Source organism: Vipera ursinii (genome assembly GCF_947247035.1).
Source record: "Vipera ursinii genome assembly, chromosome: 6".
Lineage (NCBI taxonomy): Eukaryota > Metazoa > Chordata > Lepidosauria > Squamata > Viperidae > Vipera > Vipera ursinii.
This window is the reverse complement of record NC_139515.1, coordinates 56,271,994-56,294,278: the sequence shown is the minus strand read 5'-3', so window position 1 is coordinate 56,294,278 and position 22,285 is coordinate 56,271,994. Positions and strand designations below refer to the sequence as shown.

General features: G+C 37.7%; 1 protein-coding gene across 1 annotated transcript in view; it reads left to right on the top strand.

The window, feature by feature from the left end:
* ANKS1B (ankyrin repeat and sterile alpha motif domain containing 1B) overlaps nt 1–22,285 on the top strand; it is a gene marked incomplete at its 5' end in the record, with an annotated part of 324,360 nt that overhangs the window by 16,105 nt on the left and 285,970 nt on the right. Inside the window, 2 exons of the mRNA XM_083366003.1 lie at nt 7,132–7,288; nt 15,912–16,208. Coding sequence (XP_083222129.1) covers nt 7,132–7,288; nt 15,912–16,208 — 454 coding nt within the window. The remainder of the gene's footprint in view (nt 1–7,131; nt 7,289–15,911; nt 16,209–22,285) is intronic.

Here is a 22,285-nt window from a genome sequence, read left to right as displayed (position 1 = left end):
ATATGAGTGGTATTGTTCATATAGATAATTCTAAAAAGTATTTACTTTCAATTACTTACTGTACCAAATATATTCCCTGAAGTTTTTTTTAAATTTCTATTTCATGGCAGTCCATCAGAATATATTAGAAATTACTAGTTTTTCTATTTCCTGGAGAAGCCTATATCTTGTCAGTTGTACTCATTGTTCTATGCCAATATCACATGAATGCAAAGAACTAATTTCAAACAAGCTTCTCAGCAAAGCATTAGTTCTTAGTCAACTTTCCTGTTCCTTCTGGATCAGTCTGTTTTTGTTTTTTCTGGCTTCCTTTTCAGCCATTGAATCTGCTCAGGGCTATCTGTTTATTGCTCAGCAATCCACCCACTCCTCTCATGAAAATGCTCTATGATAGAGTTACTGACAGTCATAGTGTTTAGAAACATAAAAATGTAGAAAACTGATAGCAGAAAAAGATGTACTGGTCCATCTATGCTCATCTGGATGTTAATTGCTAGTGGGGAGGTGTTCTGGTCTTTTTGTTTCCTTTTGGACTTGATTGTCTCTTTTGCATAGTACTGTGTGTAAATGTTGTTTATGTCTGTGTGTCTAGTGATAGCTAATTTGTCTGAGTGCCAGGCTTCCAGGAATTCTCTGGTGTTTTTTGAACTTGGATCTAGCATGGCCAGTTTCCCAACTGAAACTATGCTTAAGTCTGTCCAAACATTGTGACTTCATCAAAAAGTGTCTGACCACTCAAACCAACTTGCAGTCAGAAGAAATGATGAAAAATCTTTAATTTCACAACATATGATTAACATCAGACCAATAGTCAAGAAGTAAACAATACCCCAATCAAGGAACTCCTAAAAATCTAACAGTAAATAGCTCAACCAAAGAAACTTCAAGTCCCCTTCCACCAATCCTAACAGGGGAAGCCACTAAAATATAAATTCAGGGCAAACCCCACTCCTTACTAGCACTGATGTTACCTAGTTTGGGTGATGAAATGTCTTCAAGAAAATAATCAAGCTCAAAGAGTACCAAGAAACCCCTTTATAATGGAACACGAATTAATTTGCTTTATAATTAATGATCCAAATAGCATAAACTCTGCAGAATGGTGTTAAACAGATTTTATTGGTCAGGCATCCTATGCAGACTTACGTTGGCTGATAAGATCCTCCAACATGGCACATCTGTCCATCCTGACAGTGTGAAAGATTGAAGGTAAATTTACCCCATATTGTTTGGAGCAAAGAAGCCTCCTTGCGTGCATTCGTGAAGAGATGTAGAACAAAAGACAAAGTCAGGAAGTCCCACCATAAAACTTAAAACTCCACCCACTTACCTAAATAAGCATGGTACTCACTAAACAGTTAGACTACAATTCCCATAAGGCATCTCTTGAGGAAACAACATTTAACCCTGTAAAAGCTACACCGTTCTTACATACATTGCTGCTAGTATTAACCCTGTAAATGCTGAATACACTAAAACAGTTTTTAATTCCTAAACTAGATATAAAATAGAGCAACTGAACGTATACTAGTCCAACACACTCCCCGCTTGGAAATATAAATTTCCACTATAACTAACTAGTATAAGCAAAAAACATAGCATCAAGCATGCAATATTGACTATTAACTGACCATTAACTAGAATAAAAAAATGGTATCAAAACATGCATAAGTTTAAGGTAATACAAAACATGCATAACTATAACTGAGATAAGCAAAGTGTTACATCAAACAATGCAATCATGAGGTAGACACAATATGCATAGTTCAAGGTTCAGTCTCCTTCAGCAACAGGACCAGTTCAGTGATCGCTCTGGTGTAAAGCTGTTTAAGAGTCTGCGAGTTGCGACCCGTCTCTTGTGGCTTCACGATCTGGAGTTTGACTTGACGAACTAGTCCATCAGAGCTGGGTAGGACCTGGTACATGAGTCCCATGGGCCAAGTGCTCCGATGGGCGTCCTTGTCTTTCAGCAAGACAAGGTCTCCTTCTGGAACCAAAGGATTCTCAGGAACAGAAAAAACTGGAAACAAGGGATTCTCAGGAACAGAAGAAACCGGAACTGAAGGATCTTCAGGAACAGAAGAAACTGGAATCAAAGAATCTCAGGAACAAAGAAAACTGGAACCAAAGCCTGAGCGTTGATGATGGCTGCAGCTTCTGCCATGAGGGTAGCAAGGACCTCATGTGACAGTGTGGGTGTCTTAGTCAATATAGAGTCCAGGGTTTTGCGGGCTACGCCAATCGTGCGCTCCCACACTCCTCCCATGTGAGATGCATGGGGAGGATTGAATGTCCAAACACAATTTTGGACCTTTAGGTATTTGTCAATTACTGGGTCATGACAGATGCCTTCATCAATCTGCAAGACCTTGCAGGCTGCTGCAAAGTGAGTTCCTGGAATGCTAAGACAAGTGAACAAGATGATTACTGCTACGCCAAATATGTGGGGTCTCCGTTTGTAGGAGAGTTTAAGGTGGGCTGGTTCTAGGAAACGGCTAGCGGGCAGTTTCTCTGTTCCCATGTCCGGTGCCTGCAGTTGAATGTTGGCGTCTTGACCTGGATCTGGAAGCGCGTATTGCTCTGGTCTCGGTGACATCAGGCTGTCTGAATGAGCCAAAAACTCAGGACTCTTTAGCCATACTGAGTCTGCCAACTGTGATGCAAAAATGGACCACTTAGCTTGGTCTGCAGGGTTGTGATCTGTTGGCACATTTTGCCATTGCTCAGGGCTTGGAGATCTTTTAATCTTTTCTACTCTATTGTTTGCATAGACGTAGAAGTGTCTGCTTTGGTTGTAGGAGCAGTACAGCACCACCTTGCTGCCTGTGTAGAAGGTGATGAATTGAAAGTCAAGGTTCATTGCTTTAGTTATTAGGTCTGCTGTTTCTATGGCTAAAACAGCACTGTGGAGTTCTAATCTGGGCATGGTGTGACCTTGTAGTGGTGTTAGTTTCGCCTTTCCAGTAACAAAACTGATGCTGCAACTCTCCCCGTTGTAGACTTTTAAGTATCCTACAGCTGCTATTGCCTTCTTTGCAGCACCTGAGAACACGTGCAGCTCCTTGTTTGTTGCGGTGGCAACAAATATTCTCCTTTATTGCTAAATCTAGAATATAGTCCCCTCTTAGGCATTTTACTAACTGTTTTACAGAGACACTTTTTAATTTCTTCAACATATCCCTGTTCTTGCTTGTGAGTGCAATTGGAAGATTAAGTTAGGAGTTAGGCATGTTGAATTTGATCTTTTATCTGAACAAACAATACCCAGAATATTGATGGATTTAGTCAATGATGTCTAAAATGTTACCATGCAGTGTGTGCTTATCATAGTGCACTGAAAAAAGAAAAACTTTTTAAGCTATAACCATATAATATTTTTTTAATTTGTCAAGCATGGGAAAATCAGAAGTCCAAACAGTTCAAATGAATATAAAGATTTATTGCAAGCTTATGTTATCTACAAGAATCTGATCTATTAACAGTTAAATAAAATTGGGGTATATAAGAGTCAATGGAATTCAAGATGTGCTGGACTTGATCTCTTGGGCACGAAGGGACTCAAGAATGGTGATATGTTTGATCCCTCCCTCAGGCTCAGCCTGTTCCTCTCCTACAGAATTATTGTAAATTAATGAATGATTGTGAAAGCAACTTACTTGTCAGAAGTCTTGCCAGGTATTCACAATAATGCAGTCTGCAGACTCAAATCTTTTCAATATTCATTCCCATGAGGAAGAAATGTTCTTGTCACATACACCGTTTACTACAGACCATTGCTTTGCTGAAAACAGAAAAGCTATTGCTCTTTTAGAATTACAAGCAAAATGCCAGAGAAATAACTGGATCAAGGCTTGAAAAAAAACCATGTTTACCATTTCTTTGCAGCCTCTGATTGAACTCCAAGAAAAAGTCCAAGTCCTTTACTTCAAAAGGATTTTATAGCTGCAGAAAAAGATAAAACATTATGACCACAAATGTTGGATCTAGATTTGTGATTTGTATTTCTGCATCAGGCTAAAGTTTATATGTTTTTTATTCATAAAGGTTGACTGAAAGCATATTCAAAAAGGTATTCTTTTTTGTCTCTAGGTCTAGGACATTCTTGAGATCTATAATACTTTGTAATATTCTTAGTAAAGAACATTTACTTTGTAGCAGACTAGTGCCATCTTATGGCATACCTGGAACACTGCATTTTATTTTTTTGAGAAATTCTGTTTTACCAGTTGAAGAGCACTGATGAGGTTACCTAGTTGGGTAATGAAACCTCTGCAAGAAAATAAACCAAGCTTGAATCTGTCTACTCAGTAAGATCGGGTAAAAGAGAATTGCTGCTTTTCCCAAATTTGGGAGAATGTCATCTACAATGATCTCTTGCTTGAGCCTTCTTAGAATTGTCTTACATACCTGAAACAATTCTCAGGTACAGGTTTTCATTGGTTAATGACTACTCATTCAGAAATGATTTAAACTTGCAATGGCACTGAACAAATTATATTTATGACTTAGAGTTCCAGCCATTTCAGCTTCCTTGCAGTCAACTTTTGCAAACTTCTTTGCTGACTTCCAACCAGTGGGAAAGCTGACAGGAGGTCACATAATGATTATCTGACATCCCCACTAATGACCTACAATGATTCACTTATAGGGAACTTTGAGTGCTGGAATTGCTGTGGCAAAGTGGTATCATGTGACGTCATGCTTTAAGATCACATCGCTTAGTGATGGCTAAAGCCTATTCCCATTGTTAATCAAGCACTATTTGTATTCATATCATATCCTTCATGTTATATTTTAGAACTGCTGGCTGTTCATGGCTGTCCAGAGAAACAGTTAGGGATGCTTTAAGATTCTGCTGCCCAAACATTAACACATCAGGGAGGCATATTATACTTATATAATTATTTTCTATGTTTTATTTGTTGTTATTATCAGTAAGCTGCTAGCCTTTAGAAATTGAGTAACATATACACCGTGGGCACAATTATTAGGGAAGTTGTACTTTGGAGGATTAATTTTCTTATTGAACAACTACAGTGCTCTTGGTCAATCCAAAATGTTAATAAACCTCAAACCTGAATATTTAACAAAGTAAAATTGAGGTTTTGGCTTTCTTAGGAGACTATCTATGTGTGCACATTATTTGGGCAAATATTAGTGTGCAGAATTATCATGCAACTAAATGAAAAACAAAAATATGCCCATGTCATTCATTTATTTGCATCTGATAAAGTGAGAATAATAAACAACTCAAATTGTACAAATAAATATTTTGGACACTCTTCTTTTCAATAACAGTCACAAGCTTCATGGAGTCTCAATTTCTTGATCTGTTGATGATCAACATTTTATGCAGCAGCAACCACAGCCTCCCAGACACTGTTCAGAGATGTGTACTGTTTTCCTTCATCGTAAATCTCAAATTTAAGAAGGACCCAAAAGTTCTCAATAGGGTTTAGGTCAGTATAAGCTTGAATGAATGGACTGTAGTGGAATCATTGGCTAAAGTAGAGGGGGCTCCTCTAAGGGGAGTAAAGAGACATTCCAGTTTGGAATTGGTTCAGGATAGGAAATGTCTGAGGTCAAGGCAGACAGCTCTTGAAAGATAAGTGATCAACAATAAAATATCTATTTGAGTCTATTCACAAATGGTTCTGGTTGCATATACCTGACATGGATGGATGAATATTGTAATTATAGCAAAATAATCTTCAGGACAATTGTAAGGTTTTCCACTTATTTTCAAAAATAAATTTCAAAGTTTTATTTATCATAATTTTTTGCAAGATATGCTCTTTTGGTACATTTAATCTTTTTATTCGCTACTGCTCATACAGAATATTCTCAAAATATAACTTCATAGTGAAATATACTGTTTGAAGAAAAGATAGTGAAGAAAAATCTGGTACTTCACAAGATCAAAGAAACGGAATCAAAATGTGATTAGGGAATTAGGAATTTGAAAAAAAAGAAGGGATATGCAATGAGGAAGTAGAGTTGGAATATAAGGGTTGAATCATATGCAGCATGTCAGCCTAAGACAGTCACCAAGAGTCAACAGTTGTACCAAAAATCTGATAAAAAATTATGTTCCTCAGGAGAGGTTAAACAGGAGCAGGAGCTTTTTCTGTAACCCGTTTTGTCCAAGATCCAGTGGCCAGCAAGATCATAGGGCAGCCTTGCATGCCTTCTGCTTGTGGGAATTTTGATACCCAGAATTTCCAGCAATTGCTTATGGCAGGAGTCCCCAACTCCCAGTCTGCAATCAGGTACTGGTCTACAGCTTTTGAAGAACCAATCTGTGCAAGCAGCGAGCAAGTGTGCAAAGCTCCATTTGTGCAAGTGGCAGATGTATGCATGAAACCATCCCCTCTCCACCACCCCCCATACTGCCGCCACCGCTGCTGGTCCAGGGACCTGTAAAGATTGGGGATGCTGGCTTATGGTGCCTAATTATAAACAACTACTTGAAATTCAGTGGTTCATGAAACAAAATTCCAAACCTAGCAATTCTTTGTAGCTGGAAAGATAGTTCACAGAACGCAGGGCTTTTTTTCCTCATAGAACACTCAGAACGGAGTTCCGGCACCTTTTTTGGATGGAACCTTGTAGGGTAGGCAAGGTGGGTTGTATGACATGTGTGAGTTCCGGCACCTTTTTCTTTTACAAAAAAAGCACTGACAGAACCTATAAGAGTGACCTTTTTTTACTATTATATGATTGCTGAGAAGATCATTGAAGGAAGATAGGAGTTTCAAAATCTTTAACTGTGAACCTCTAATAGGAAATATTTCTGTAATTCCTGTGATTTATATTTGTTTTGTAATATGAGATTTAGCCATTAACTACCATCTTCCAAATTAAAGCATTTCTCAAGAGAGTAAACCTTTTATGAATATATAATTCCTAATATCTTATTCAGTGGTGATTTAAAGAGTATGATGATTATAATCATTATAATCATTTTAAAATTTCTTAAACACATCTGCTTCCTGCTTCTTAGCATTAATGACAGTGTTGTAAGAATAATTTTGTGATTGTTTTTGGTATATATTATCAGTATGTGCTATAAATTCACAGTTTTGTGAAGGAATCTGTCAATCCTTAGTGCATTTTTAAAATATTTTTCAGGGATGTAGTTATCAAATTACTTCAGTATGAAGCATCCACTAATGTGGCAGATAATAAAGGGTATTTTCCTATACACTTGGCTGCTTGGAAAGGAGATGTAGAGATTGTGAAGATTCTTATCCATCATGGGCCATCACATTCCAGAGTGAATGAACAGGTGATATTATTAAATTTATTTGTTTATATCTTCAGCAAACACAAGTAAGTATCCTTTTGTTCTTACAGAAATATGACTGGATTCATATGAAGTTCCTTCATGGCAAATAATTATTTATCTGGGTAAGGGTTATATGGATGAGAGGTTTTATACAATGTAGAACAATTTTGCAAACATCTGACATCAAAATAGATTTTTTTGTAGTTACTATGATATTGTATTTAGTTCAGTCTTTTTAGCAGATCTTATTTTATCATTGAGATAATAAAAATAGTATTTGGAACAAGTGCTACTGATTTTTATAGGTTGGTTGTGCTACAAAAAAGTATTGTAATTCCATGCTATAAATAAATAACATAATTCTATTGATATGCTAACAGTTTTGTATCTTAAAATCAAAGGAGACTAAAGTCATATTAAGAGCAGGTCTATTTAAATCAACACTGGCATGTTGCTGTTATTTCTGTAAATATTTTTATCAAGAATTTTAAAAACTGGGAACTTGTAACAACTTTACTATGATCTTTAACATTTGTAAGCTTTGCAAAATGTTTTAGAATTCTCCATTCAACCATCCTATATGCAACAGTATTGGATATTAAACACTCTGGTAGCATTTCATAAAATAAGACATGATGTATGCTATTCAAATCTACATTAATTTGATTTGAATTAATTTGAATGTCTGTTTATTTCATCTAAGTGACTCTGGCCAACCAACAATAGGTCAAAACAATCCAATAAAAATAAATTAAGAACCAATATAAAGACAGATATAAAAACTATCTACATTCAATTAAAAATATGATCAGCAATTCATATAATATAATTCATCATCATATTATCTGTTATTACTTAGGAAAGTCTTGATGATTATATATAGTCTGATAGAATGGTCTATTAAATTGCAGCAGATGTAATCCTAGAAGTATACTACCACTTCCATATAGTCCCTTAGAACAGGCTCCCCCAACTCCTGGTCTGTGGACTGGCACTGGGCTGCAGCATGCCAGAGACAGATCCGCACAAACAAGCAAAGCCCCATCTGTGGGATACAGACAGTACACGAAAGCACGCCCCCTCCGGTCCACAGAAAAACCTCTCTCCATGGAACTGGTCTCTGGTTCTCAAAAGGTTGGGGACCTCTACCTTAGAATGATATTAAAATAGCAGAAATTATTATTCGTTTTTCTCTTTTTCAAAGCTCTCACTATTATCAGGCAGTGTGTTCTAGAAATGCATACCATTACAATTACAGTACTGTTTTTTAAAGAGTTTTCCATCTAAAAAAATACTATAGGCATAATAGGATTGCAAAGGGTAAGCTGTTATTACTTTAAACTAGTGGAGAGAAAAGACTTAAGTTTTTTGTATCTATTATAAGACCATTATGAAGCTAGGAAAATGTTCTAATCATCCTTCTTCCTTTCTCCTAGAAAATATTTAGGAAAAACTAGAAAAAATAAATATACTGTAAATTTGATGGATCTAGAGAACGTTTAAAGTATATTTAATATAAATGAATTTTACAAAATGGAAAATTTGAGTATTTGGCTTGTTTGTCAGATTTCTAGTTGAAAAGAGTGTAGAATGTGTCACTTGTTTAAAACAAACTTTTATTTCATTGTTAAATTGAAAAAAATACTACCTTTACATAATTCCTATAGTTTTGGTATAAGAACATCTAATGTAGAGTTTCAGAATGTTGAAAATAACATTTATTCCCAGGAATTAGAGCCACAGAGTATAGTAGCTGCTTTCTTTATAGGCATGTTTATGAAAAAGAAAGAAAGAAAAATGTATGAAAGAAAGTTGCTGTATCTGAAATTATAGTTTACTTCTGGTTGCTTTTTTAAAAAAATCAGATTGCTAAATTGCAAGTACTGTACAAATGATAACTTTAGAATCAGGAAACTGGAGTAATAAATGTTAGTTATGACAGGGAGTGCAATGTTATAACAAAGAAATAACAGTATATTCATAAACAATCATAGGGTAGGTGACTATGATGTTTACTAGGCAAAATGTTATAGTATAATAAGTAAATGTGTGAATCAGCAGAGAAAGCAAGCTGTGTGAAGTATAGAAGAATTTTCTTGGTTTGTTAAATGTAAATGGGCAATCAGTTTTTAAAATAAATTTGTTAAATAAGTATTTGAAGTTGATATTTTAAACAATAAGGAAACATTTTTTAAAAAATTATGTTGAAATACAATTCTTGATTCAGATATAACAAGCTAGGAATCTGCTAAACATATCAGGATTTGTTACTTTTCTGGAAACATGGATGAAAAGAAACAAGGTCCTTTTTTGCCTGTTTTATTTAGTTTGTTTATATATTGCCAATACCATAAGGACTCACTGTATAAAACTAAATATAAAGCTGTTAAAGCTATAAAATTAGTAGTGCAATTTGAAAGAAATCAGCCTAACATCCATATTAAGCATCAGCCTCCCATCGTCCTGTGCGCTCCCACAGGGAGGGCCTCCTTAGGGTTCCGCTGGTTAGGGAATGCCGGCGGGTGATTCCAAGGGGGAGGGCATTCTCTGTGGGCGCGCCTGCACTATGGAATGAACTGCCGGTGGAACTTCGGACTGCCCCGAATCTTTGCTCGTTTCGCCGGGACCTGAAAACTTGGTTATTTGATCTTTCTGGCCTGGACTGAGGGGTTTTTAATTTAACTTAAATTTTAAATTTTAATTTGTTTTAATTGTGGGCTAGTCTTAATTTAATTCTATTTTAATTGTATTTATTTGTATTGTTTAATTCGCCCTGTAAACTGCCCTGAGTCCTTCAGGAATAGGGCGGTATATAAAATAATAATAATAATAATAATAATAATAATAATAATAATAATAATAATAAGTGAGCATGTCAATTCTTAAAAATAATTAATTTTACTAAATTGAAAGATCTGTGTAAAAACTTGGTTTTAAGGCCTTTCTAAATATTATCCAGGAAGGTGCTGTCCAGTTTTCTGGAGACAAGATATAACATAGGAATGGAATGAAATTTTAAAAACACCAGGTTTTTCTCCCCACTGCCATTTGATAGAAGGAGATATCTTCAGTAGTACTTTTTACAGTTTACATTTTATTTCTGAAATATTTTGGAAATCCTTACATGAAAATCAGGACACATTTTTAATATACCCATTGAAAATGTTTTAGCACAGACATTGTCTTAAGAACCTTGGAGTAAAATATTATATATACATGTGTATAGATTATAAAATAATTAAGATAAGTAATAAACTGATATAAAGTTTTTGAAAATGATTTAAAATCAAAACATCAATAACCACAATGCAATAATAGGGGAACAGATATTTACAAAGAACAGTAGGACGTATTCATGCTGGAATGATTAACTCTCAAATTTAAGATTTTTTTTTTTAAATCTAGCTCTCAAAGGCATTGTTAGCAGCAATTTAATCTCTTGAGAGATGGCATTTCAAGTAGAAATGCCACATCTTGTGTATTATCTCAAACATAAAGAGAAGTAAGCAAGATCTTAAAGTAAAATAAATTTTAAGATTTAAATTTGTTTAATTGAGAAGAATTATTACTTTTTAATAAATATTATTGCAAAATTATATTCTCTTTAAGACTTTCATAATCTCATTGACATGTTTTATGTGAACAATCACATAAACTGGGTTCATATAATAATAATCTTTAATGTTTGAAAATATCAGCAAAAAGTCATATGGAAAGTAGAGAAGTTTCAAAAACTGTTTCCTGTTCTCTTTTCTTTTCTTGTCCTTTATGTGTCTTGCTCTGTAAGTCTGTTGTTTTCTATCTTCCTTATTTCTGTCTTTCTCTCTCCTTGCTTTCTACTTTCCCTCCCTCTTCCTTTTTCTCTTAGGGTCAACTCAGCAGTTGCAGTAGAACTGCAACAGAGGGTTTTATCAATGACATTGACACAAGATTGAAATTGACTAGACACTCTCATTTTTAGTCAGTTTCAATCTGCATCTTGAGTCCCAGGTAAAGTCATACTGAATTTTGCTGGAACATGCTCTTTGCAAATACATTGAATTGGGTAAAATATATAACCCAAGCTCAATGTGTGCTTTTCCAGATACATATTTTATTCCTGTAATTTATATACAGGAATTATCAAAATAACCTTGTATGATAAATTGAATACCTCATTGCATATTTAAATCAAGCAATTATGCATGCATGGCTTTTAAAATATGTTCATTATGCTTGTGGCTGAGACTATTCTACTACATATTTTCTGGCAAAAATCTATATAGCAAAAATATTCTGGGAAACACAATATTGTATATAAACACAGTACTTTTTGTTACTTGTGTTAAATATAATAACTATTCAATGTAAAAACTTGTAATAACACAATTGAAATGATAGGACCAAAACAAAGTTTGCTAAGATACTAGTTGTCCTGAGTTGCAATTTTTAATATTTTTACACTGAAAAATGACTAGAAGAGTGAGAATTTGATATTGGTCTTCAGAGAATGGATGACATTAAAGTACAATTTATTTTTAAAATATTGGTATGGATTAATGTATAAATCTGCTTTTTTCCTTTCCTGGAAAATAATGGCTGATCACTGTGTGGATATTTTATGATTATATTTATAAGTGACCCCGAACTCTACAGTTTCCCAACACTGACGAATTATTTCAACATATGTGAAACTGAAAATGTAATACTTTTCATATCTCTTTTTGTCAGTTCATTTCCTTAAATAGACATGTTTAACTCTAAATTTGAGGAGCAGAAATGTTTATCTACTCATCTAGATTTTTAAAAAAATATATATTATTGTTGCTAGTAATGTTCTGGAAAGAAAAATGTTTCTGCCTACTCTAAATAGTAAGCAATATTTTTAAATGTGATATTCAATACAACTAGCATCAATAATGTACTATTTCAAGCAAATTAGATCAATGTTTATTTAATTATTTAGGAAATGTACTTGCACACTTATCTTACCAAAATGGCTGTAGGCAGTGCACAGAAGGTTAAAATCAAAATCAAAACCAAACAGAATTTTAAAAATTCAATATTAGAAAAACAGTGACACAATACCATCCACAGTCAAGAAAAAACCCTGCTTTGAATTACTAATACACCAACCAACCAATCAAACCAGACTCATTGAACCATGTGGAACAAATGCCTATGGGTAAATCCAAATTTCTAAACATCTTCCAAAAGGTGAACAGAATTGGGGCCATCCAGATCTTGGGGAAAATGCTGTTCCACAGGACAGGTTCAGTGACAAAGGAAATATGATTCCTAGGTCCCACAAGACAATGCTATCTAAAAGATAGGACCTGAAATAATCAGACAGGTGGTTCCACAAATAACCTGATTCTGTGTCATGTAGAGCTTTACAAGTGATAACCAGCACCTTAAATTGTACATTGCATTGTATTGCACATAGAACCTCAATGGTAGACAATGTAACTGACAAATCAGGGGCATTAAATTGGCATATCATGGAATGCCCCAAATTGCCAGCTGTTGTTGCACTTTGGACCACTTCCAGTCTTTCAAGGACAGACCCATCTAGCCCATATTAATGTAAACCCACCAAGAAGTGCGTAAGGCATTAATGACTGCAAATAGGGCATCTCAATCCAGGGCTCAATTGGTTCGCAAAGTGAACCTGTGTAAAGGCCTTCCTAGCCAGGCTGCCATCTCCTCTTCAAGCAGGAGTGGTGAGTCCAGGAAGACCCTCAAATTGTGCTCTAATTCTAAAGATGGAAAATTTGTAGATCTGGGGGTCAGGTGTGTGTCTTAAAACCCACACCCATTCAGTCTCACCAGCTGAACTGAAGCCTGTTCTTCTCCATCTGCGCTTCCATGGCTTCCAGGCTCTGATTGCATCCTTTGGTCAGTTCATAACATAAATATATAGTTGAATATCTCACTCAGTTTCAACTGATAATCTTCCCAGGAGTTCCATGGAGATGTTAAATAGGAACAGGAAATGAACAGAGTACCAAGGAATCTTGCGAAGCAGGGTATTCAGCCATGGAGCTCTTCCCACCTACCAGAGTGATATGAATCAACCCTGAAGGAAGGAGAACTAGTGCATCAGCATATGCTTCACTCCCAATCCTCTGAGATGACTCAGAGGATACTATGATTGATATTATCAAAGGCCACTGAGAGATTGAGGGCCAGCATGGATAAATTACCTCCATCCTGAGTCTACCAAAGGTTGATCAACATTGTCTATATGCTACCATATTATCAGGACTGAATCCTGATTGAAAGGTGTGCAGCTAATTTGCTTCCTCCAAGATCATGTGGAGTTACAAGACAACAAACTTCTCAACAACCATTGGGGAGATAGGTAGCATATAAATTTAATAAATAAAATAAAACTTGAAAAGGGAAAGCTGGAAACTGGATGAGAATTGTCCAGTTCTGTTAGTATCCAACAATGACTTCTTCAAGAAAAAGTGAATTATTGCCTCTTTCAAAGCATGTGCTACCACACCTTTCACAAAAAGGCATCCATTACCCTATGGACCCAACCAATGTCACTTCCTGGAAAGTCTTGTTCAGACAAGAGGAGTATGCATCATATTATTTATTATTATTTATTGTAAATTGACATGAGATGGAGAAATATATCTGATAAAATTTATTTATTTATCTTTATTTATTTAATTAATTTAATCAGTTAACAGAATAACAGAGTTGAAAGGGACTTTGAATGTCTTCTAGTCCAACCCACTGCTCAAGCAGAAAACCTATACCATTTCAGACAAATGGTTGTCCAACCTCTTAAAAACTTCCAGTTTTGGGGCACTCCCAACTTCTGGAGGAAACCCATTCCAATGATCAATTACCCGTATATACTTGAGTATAAGCCGACTCAAGTATAAGCCGAGACCCCTAATTTTACCCCCCAAAACAGGAAAAAGTTATTGACTCGAGTATAAGCCGAGGCTGGGAAATGCAGCAGCTGGAGGCTGGATCCCCCGAAAGACGTCTCTGCTGAGATGAGAGAACGGGGTGGCAAGCCGCCGAGAGAATGGGGCAGTGGAGTGCTCCGCCGAGAGAATGGGGCGGCTTGCTGTTTTCTCGGTGCAGCACGGCAGAGGCTGGATCTCCCGAAAGACGTCTCTGCTGAGATGAGAGAACGGGTGGCAAGCTGCCGAGAGAATGGGGCGGTGGAGCGCTCCGCCGAGAGAATGGGATGGTGGAGGCTGGATCTCCTGAAAGACGTCTCTGCTGAGATGAGAGAACGGGGTGGCAAGCTGCTGAGAGAATGGGGCATTGGAGCGCTCCGTGAAGTATGGGGCGGTGGAAGCTTGCCGCCCATTTGCTCGGCGAAGACTTCTTTCGGGGGATCCAGCCTCTGCCGCCCCCTTCTCGGCTTGCTGCCCCATTCTCTCGTCTTGGCAGAGCCCACCTGAGAAAAGGGGACGGCAGAGGCTGGATCCCCCGAAAGAAGTCTTCGCCGAGAAAATGGGTGGCAAGCTTCCACCGCCCCATTCTCTCAGCGGAGGCTTGCAGAGGTGGTGGCGGAGCTGTGCGCGCAGCTCTCCAAACCGCTGCCGCCTGTTTGGAGAGCTGCTGTCGTCGTCCATGTTTGACGAAAGCAGCAGCTCTCCAAACTGGGGGGTGGAAGTTCTTTTCTTGTTCACTGGAGTATAAGCCGAAGTGGATTTTTCAGCCCAAAAAGTGGGCTGAAAAATTCGGCTTATACTCAAGTATATACGGTATTCCAACTGTCAGGAAATTTCTCCGTAGTTCTTGGTTAGTTCCCTCCCTGATTAGTTTCCATCCACTGTTTCTTGTCTTGCCTTCAGGTGCTTTGGAGAATAGGTTGTGGCAACCTCTTAGATATTGGAACACTGCTATCATGTTACCCCTAGTCCTTCTTTTCCTTAATACTGAATTGCTGCAGCTGTTCTTCATATGTTTTACCCTTTAGTCCCCTAATCATCTTTGTTGCTCTTCTCTACACTCTTTCTAGAGTCTCGGTATCTTTTTTTATATTGTGATGACCAAAACTGGATGCAATATTCCAAGTATGGTTTTACCAAGGCATTATAAAGTGGTATTAACACTTCATGTGATCTTGATTCTATACCTCTGTTAATGCAGCCTAGGACTGTGTTGGCATTTTTGGTAGCTGCAGCACACTGCTGGCTCATATTTAACTGATTGTCCAATAGGACTCCAAGATCCTAGTGGGCTCAGTTGCAGTCTTCTTTTATGCACAAATCCTATCCTGATACCACTAACGCAGAATATGAAGCAATGCTTTTGTTATGTTTTACCATTTTTAATTTTACAATTGAGACAGAATATATACGGTAAGAATCGTATTGGAAATAATTAAGTACCAATAATATTTGAGTAAAATATGCAGATACATTTTCAAATGAGACTATATACAATCAAGATTTGTATTCCTTTTTCCAGTGAGCAGATTGCATCATTTAGAGAACAAGAGAAATTGAGGTAACAGAACTATCTCATCTAAAGGTTATTAGCAAAACTAATTTTTTATTTGCTGCTAGATCTGCTCAATGTGTTACAAACATGTCTCAAAAAGCAATTGTATTGTATTATAGTATTCTGGAGAAGGCATTTATTTATTTTCCTTTTTTAACAGAACAATGAAAATGAAACAGCTTTGCACTGTGCTGCCCAATATGGACACTCAGAAGTGGTTGCTATTTTGCTTGAAGAACTTACAGATCCCACAATAAGAAACAACAAATTAGAAACTCCATTGGATTTGGCAGCTTTATATGGCCGACTGCAGGTGGTGAAGATGATAATCAATGCATATCCAAATCTGATGAGCTGTAACACAAGAAAGCATACTCCTTTACATCTTGCTGCACGTAATGGTCATAAAGCTGTGGTACAAGAGCTGCTAGAAGCTGGAATGGATGTCAGCTGCCAAGTTAGTAATTTTAAAAAAATATTGCACTATTTAAATAAAGGTGGGCAAATCATATGTCCCTATAGTTTCACATTTAACACATTCATAATGGCAAATAATAACAGCTTATAGTTTCTGGTTTGGGCATAACAAATGGCTTCTGCCCTCAGCTAAATTATGTTTCCTAATATTTATTGGGTGGGGCAAGCTGGGTAATATTTGGACACCTGTAAAAGCAGGTTTGTGACAAATCTGATTTAGGAAAGCCCTACTCATAACTCTCTTAAAGCATCTGCAATAGCCACCTGGTGCTAGATAATTAAAGATTCACAACTGTACTAAAGTTTGCTGTCCTGATTAATCATTTTCCCAGTCATTTAGAGAAAGCTTTTAAAATTAATCTTTATGGTGAATTGTTTCTCCTACAATATTGATAGGCATACCAGAATTTTATTAACAGTGAGAACCACTCTGTTGCAGTCATACCTAGCTATACAACATAAGACATTATTAAGGGCTCAGCTCTAGTTTTTCTTCAGCCTTTTTCAAATTGTTCAGAGCAAAGAAGAATCAGATAGCCTGGCATCACCTTTCAATATGTTATATGTTCTCTTTGATTTTGGCTCAGCTGCCAAGGATGTCCTGCCAGTTATGACTAAAAATGTTAGCTCTCCAAACCCTGAATCCTTTATTCAAGACCTAGCTTCACAACTAGGATCAGGACGTGACTAGATAATAACTTACTTGCTTATGATCTAGAGCAGGGGTGTCAAACTGCTATTCTGCAGGCCAGATGCATCACGTGGAAGCCGCGCCCACCCCAGTTCCGGCAATGAGAAAAAAGGCATGATACGTCACAATATGTCACGTGACGCAGTGAGTTTAACACCCCTGATCTAGAGCCAAGATATATGCAACAGAAAAACTGACTATTACAGTTCACAACAATAAAAGCACATGGATGGCTTTGGGAGAGAAAAAGAGATGCCTCAAAAGAAGCTTTAACTCCAGTGACTGAGCAATGATTGACCTGAACTGCTGGTCATACAACATTATATTTCTAATGAAACAATAATTGAATTTGCCTTTGTAAATGATTGTGGCCATTGTTAAAAGTGAAACTGGTAAGGCAGGAACCAGTGATTCCAAGGCTAGAGAGAGACATTATATGAGCATATATGAGCTGTCAAATTGATAGAATTGGTAGAAACTCATCTGACCTGTCTCATCAGAACACATATGAATCATGTTCAATTTATTTAGATTAGTTATATGTAATCAGTTAATAAATTAAACTTTATATCACTGTCTAATTTAAACAATGAGAGTCTGGACAGCATATACAATTATTAAACAAAAATACAAAAGAAAAATATGACATACTACTAAAGCAAACTTTCAGGATTAAAATATACCAGTTGGGAACTTTGCTCATCCTGACCCAATGGCATGGAGAAAGGACTTAACTGCTTTTCTAAAGGCCTTCAGGTCTTCATATATAGGGGGCAGGGGGCTTAGTTTCAGGGGACAAGGGTTGTCACCAAGAATTGGAATTTAGCATTGGCTAGGCCTGATGGTCTGGATTCAGACAAATTTCATCTGAATCTTGGCTTCCAATTTGCCAGGAAAAATAAGATAAAGCTTGGCTATAAAGGTCAAATTAAATAATACTCCAAAAATGTCTTGTTGAAAAGCTAGGGTCACCTTTTATTCAGGGCAGTTTCCTGTAGAGCGTCAGATTGGGTCTTCCGATCTTATTGTCCAATCTTTTATAGCTGCCCAATTTTTTAAGGCTAGGAGAACATCTGGAAAGCTGTAGAGGCCTAATTAGATCAGAATACACATACAAATGACTTGTAACTTAATCCTTCTAGAGCTGAAGCTAAGAGTGCTGGGTGGCTAATCCCTGAATTAGCATAATTCCTTTAGTGAGGATAAACACATAAGAAGGAATGGTAGTATGATGCATTTATTCTTGGAATCTTCCTGGGAAACTAGCGTTATAGGGAGGGAAGGAAAAAAAGGAAGAAGTGAAATCTTGTAGAATTTAGGGTGGGGAATCCAGTGTATTTAGGGTTAGGGTTATGCCTCAAATCCAAATGCTGTTCTAGTATATGTTTGACTCTAGCTCCTCACAAATCTTAGTTACCACCATACATTTCCACTATATCTGCCAAAGGTTCCAATATTTATCCTTGCTCTAGAATTTGGAAGTTCATGAAGTGGGGTTCATTTTAAGTTTATTGACTGGTTCTGCAGCTAAATAGGCCAGCCTATGTTTTGTAGCTGAAACTACCATCCTACAGAATTGGAGAATCTTCATAGAAGAATTCTCTCAGACTTCTAAAGACCTTATCAAGGTTAAGACAGCAAATTGAAGGATGCACCACCTGTGCCAAGGGGGTGTGTTCTGTGATACAATACACCTCTGGATTCAAACTAATAACAAAGGATTCAGCCTAGATGATGCATAACTTCTAGACCAGTTCCAGGAAGGATTCTTAAATACAATCTTGGATGACCTGGTCTGGTCCTACTATACTATACAAACTTATCCAACTTTGTGTAAGGATTCCTGGATGCCTTGAAGCACACAAGGTACAGTGGATCTACACAGGTTCTGTCACAAAATCTTAGTAATAATCATAAGCAAGAATTGGAACTTGCCCCAATGATTAAGGTAAAGGTGTCTCCGCAGGTTTTACCCTGCAAGTTGTGAGCAACTATAAGGGGCAAAGCTCATCTCTATTTTGTAAGCCAACATTTTCTGGAGATGTTTCCATGATCATGTGGCCAGCATGACATCATGCCACAGCACAAAGCATAGAGCAAAAAATAGTATGCTATAACCTTCCTGCATGCTTATATGTGGTACCTGTTCATCTACTTGCATTTGCATGCTTTTGAACTACTAGGTTAGCAGAAGCTGAGACAAATGACGATAGCTCACTCTGTCTCATGGCACGGGGTCTCAAACTGCTGAGCTACATGCTTTTAATGATCTAAGATTCAGTGAGTATCCTGCAGCAAATGTAAAATGACCCATACAATTTAGTTGCAGTCATAGTCAAACTAACTGAATCTAAGAAGAACCAACAACATTAGATAAGTGTCAAATGTCAAATCAGTATGCCAACAGTATCCTGAAAAGTATTTCAAGGGACATCAGGTGAGAAATAGCATCTTCCATGTCAGTCTGAGGCACTAAGTTCAGGGGTGAAATTTGCAATCCTGAATAACTTCAAGATGCCAGTAGAGCTATAGGTTTCATTATTGCCTGATCCAAATATATACAACCATTGGTTCTAGGGTATTTTGCAGTTTCATTAACATTGCCTTTATCGACCAGAGCAGAATCCCTATATGCATAGTCCTGTAGTGTCAGTGAAGACTATTGATGGATGCTCCCTGCACCAGTGATCTGACATATGTAGCAGCACCATGAACCTTTCCAGCTCTTGGTCATATCAGCTGTTGACTTTCAGCTTATCCTAAAGATTCCATGGTTGACCCAATGATTTCCTTGTCTACAAGCACATTGGTGTTCTCTGTAAAATGATGTCCAAAACATATGGAATCCTGTAGGCTGCTCAAAGAAACCAGAGCACCTGTTCCACAATGCTTTTGCCAAGGTGGCCGAGCATCTTCACCTCTACTGAGTTATTTACAGGACTGTCTCTCCTCAATGGTCTTTACCTATCTACCCCATCTAGCAGAAGGAGCATGCTCTGGGTACCATTAACTAAGGAAAATCAGTTTGCACAATATTTTGGTTAATCCAATGTTTTTTCTGTGCTTAAACATTTAATTAGATATTACATAATGGTTCCACCCCAGGCGCCTAATGGATCTGGAACGGTTTCAGATGGCGCTTGGGTCTATACCTATCTCCCTCACTCACAGCCCAGCTGATGCCTTGGTGGATGCCTGGGAAAGGGCTGCCACCAAGGCGCTCGACCGTGTTGTACCCTTGCAACTCCTGATCCGGCGCAGATCCCGATGGGCCTATGGTTTTCTGTGGAGCTCCGGGAGATGAAGCGTCGGAGACAGGGTCTGGAGAGCAGTTGGAGATCCAGCCGGTCTGAATCTGACCGATTGCGGTTGAGAACTGCTACGAGGTTTTACCTCACGGCGATGAGGACAGCGAAGTCTAATTACTTCACTGCCCTCATCGCGTCCGCAGATAATCACCCGGCCGCCCTGTTTAGGGTGACCCGCTCCCTCCTTAATCAGGAGGTGAGGGAGGAGCGCTTGCAGGGGCAGGCCGAGGAGTTTAGTCATCATCTTGTGGACAAGATCACTCAGATTCGGGCCAGTCTGGATTCTGACTGGGTGGAGACTGACGGGGAGGAATTGAGTGGTCTTGAGAACGTCATTTGGAATGAATTCGATCCTGTGACCCTGGATGAAGTGGACAGGATCATGAGGAGACTGAGTTCCACCACGTGTTTATTGGACCCATGCCCCTCCTGGCTGGTGTATGCAGCTCTGGAGGAGACACGAGGCTGGTTCCAGGCAGTAATAACTGCTTCTTTGAGGGAGGGTATCTTTCCTGCTGCCTTAAAGGAGGCGGTGGGGAGGCCCCTCCTCAAGAAGCCTGCTCTGGACCCGGCTATTTTAAACAACTATCATCCGGTCTCCAACCTTCGCTTTTTAGCGAAGGTTGCTGAGAGCGTGGTGGCGCATCAGCTTCCTTTGTTCCTGGAGGAAACTGATTACCTAGACCCGTACCAATCGGGCTTTAGGCCTGGGTACAGCATGGAGATGGCATTGGTCGCGCTGGTAAATGATCTCTGGCGGGCTCAGGACAGGGGTTGTTCCTCTGTCCTAGTCCTGTTAGATCTCTCAGTGGCTTTTGATACCATAGACCATGGTATCCTACTGCGGCGTCTTAGGGGGTTGGGAGTGTTTTATTTTAACTCTATTTTAACTTATATTGTTTTTAACTTTGCCCTGTAAACCGCCCTGAGTCCTTCAGGAATAGGGCGGTATATAAAACCAATAAATAAATAATTGTCTGAAATGGTATAGGGTTTCCTGCCTTAGCAGGGGGTTGGACTAGATGACCTCCAAGGTCCCTTCCAACCTATTATTATTATTATTATTATTATTATTATTATTATTATTATTATTATTATTATTAAATAAAATAAATAAAATGAAAGTAATGGATCAATTTGATTACCTTCATGATTAGTATATTCATTACAGTAATTCAAATGATGTTTTATTATGGTAGTTTGTCATGTTCTTCTGTATGCATTTCATCTAACTTCCAAATTTATATTAACTGATATTTATAGACTATGTCTTTGTTTAACACAAAACAATACTTGTTGATCAATTTTACTGATTCATATTAGTAAGTTTACTGTATACCAGATGTCCCCAACTTTTTGGGCACCAGCGACTGGTTCCGTGGAGAGAGGTTTTTCCACGGACCAGAGGGAGTGTGGTTTTGTGTGCTGCCTGCATCCTGCGGATGGGGCTTTGCTTGTTTGTGCAGCTCGGTTGCTGGCATGCTGCAGCCTGGTACCAGTCCACGGACCAGGGGTTGGGGACCCCTGCTGTATACTGTATACAAATTAATTTCTGTGTTAATTTCTGTGATGTTTGTAAGTCTTCCACTAAACATTGCAGAATCTGAACTTATTGTAATAGCACTTCTTTTGACTGTCTTGTAGACTATTCCTTCCCAACCAATACTAACTGCTGTGCCTATACAGCTCTACACACCCCTATTTTGGGGGTGTGTATAGGTGTGCATATTCTAATGATATAATAGTGTATTTATTCTGCTATAATTATTATACACCTGATTTTAATCATATTTGGGGGCCTAACTAAATGATTATGCTACATACATTTGGAAAAGTACATAATGAACAACTAATGCTTTTGTTCTTATGTTTACATATACAGGGACTAAAATAATTTTTTTATACCCACACAATTATTTTTCATCAGGGTGTGAGTAGTACCATAATTTTACCATGGAGACAATGTAGAACACATTCCAGATTCTGAAAACATTGTACCTAAAATGCAGAAAATGTTCAAATCTTCATATGCACTTAATCCTTTTCTGCTCTGCTTTG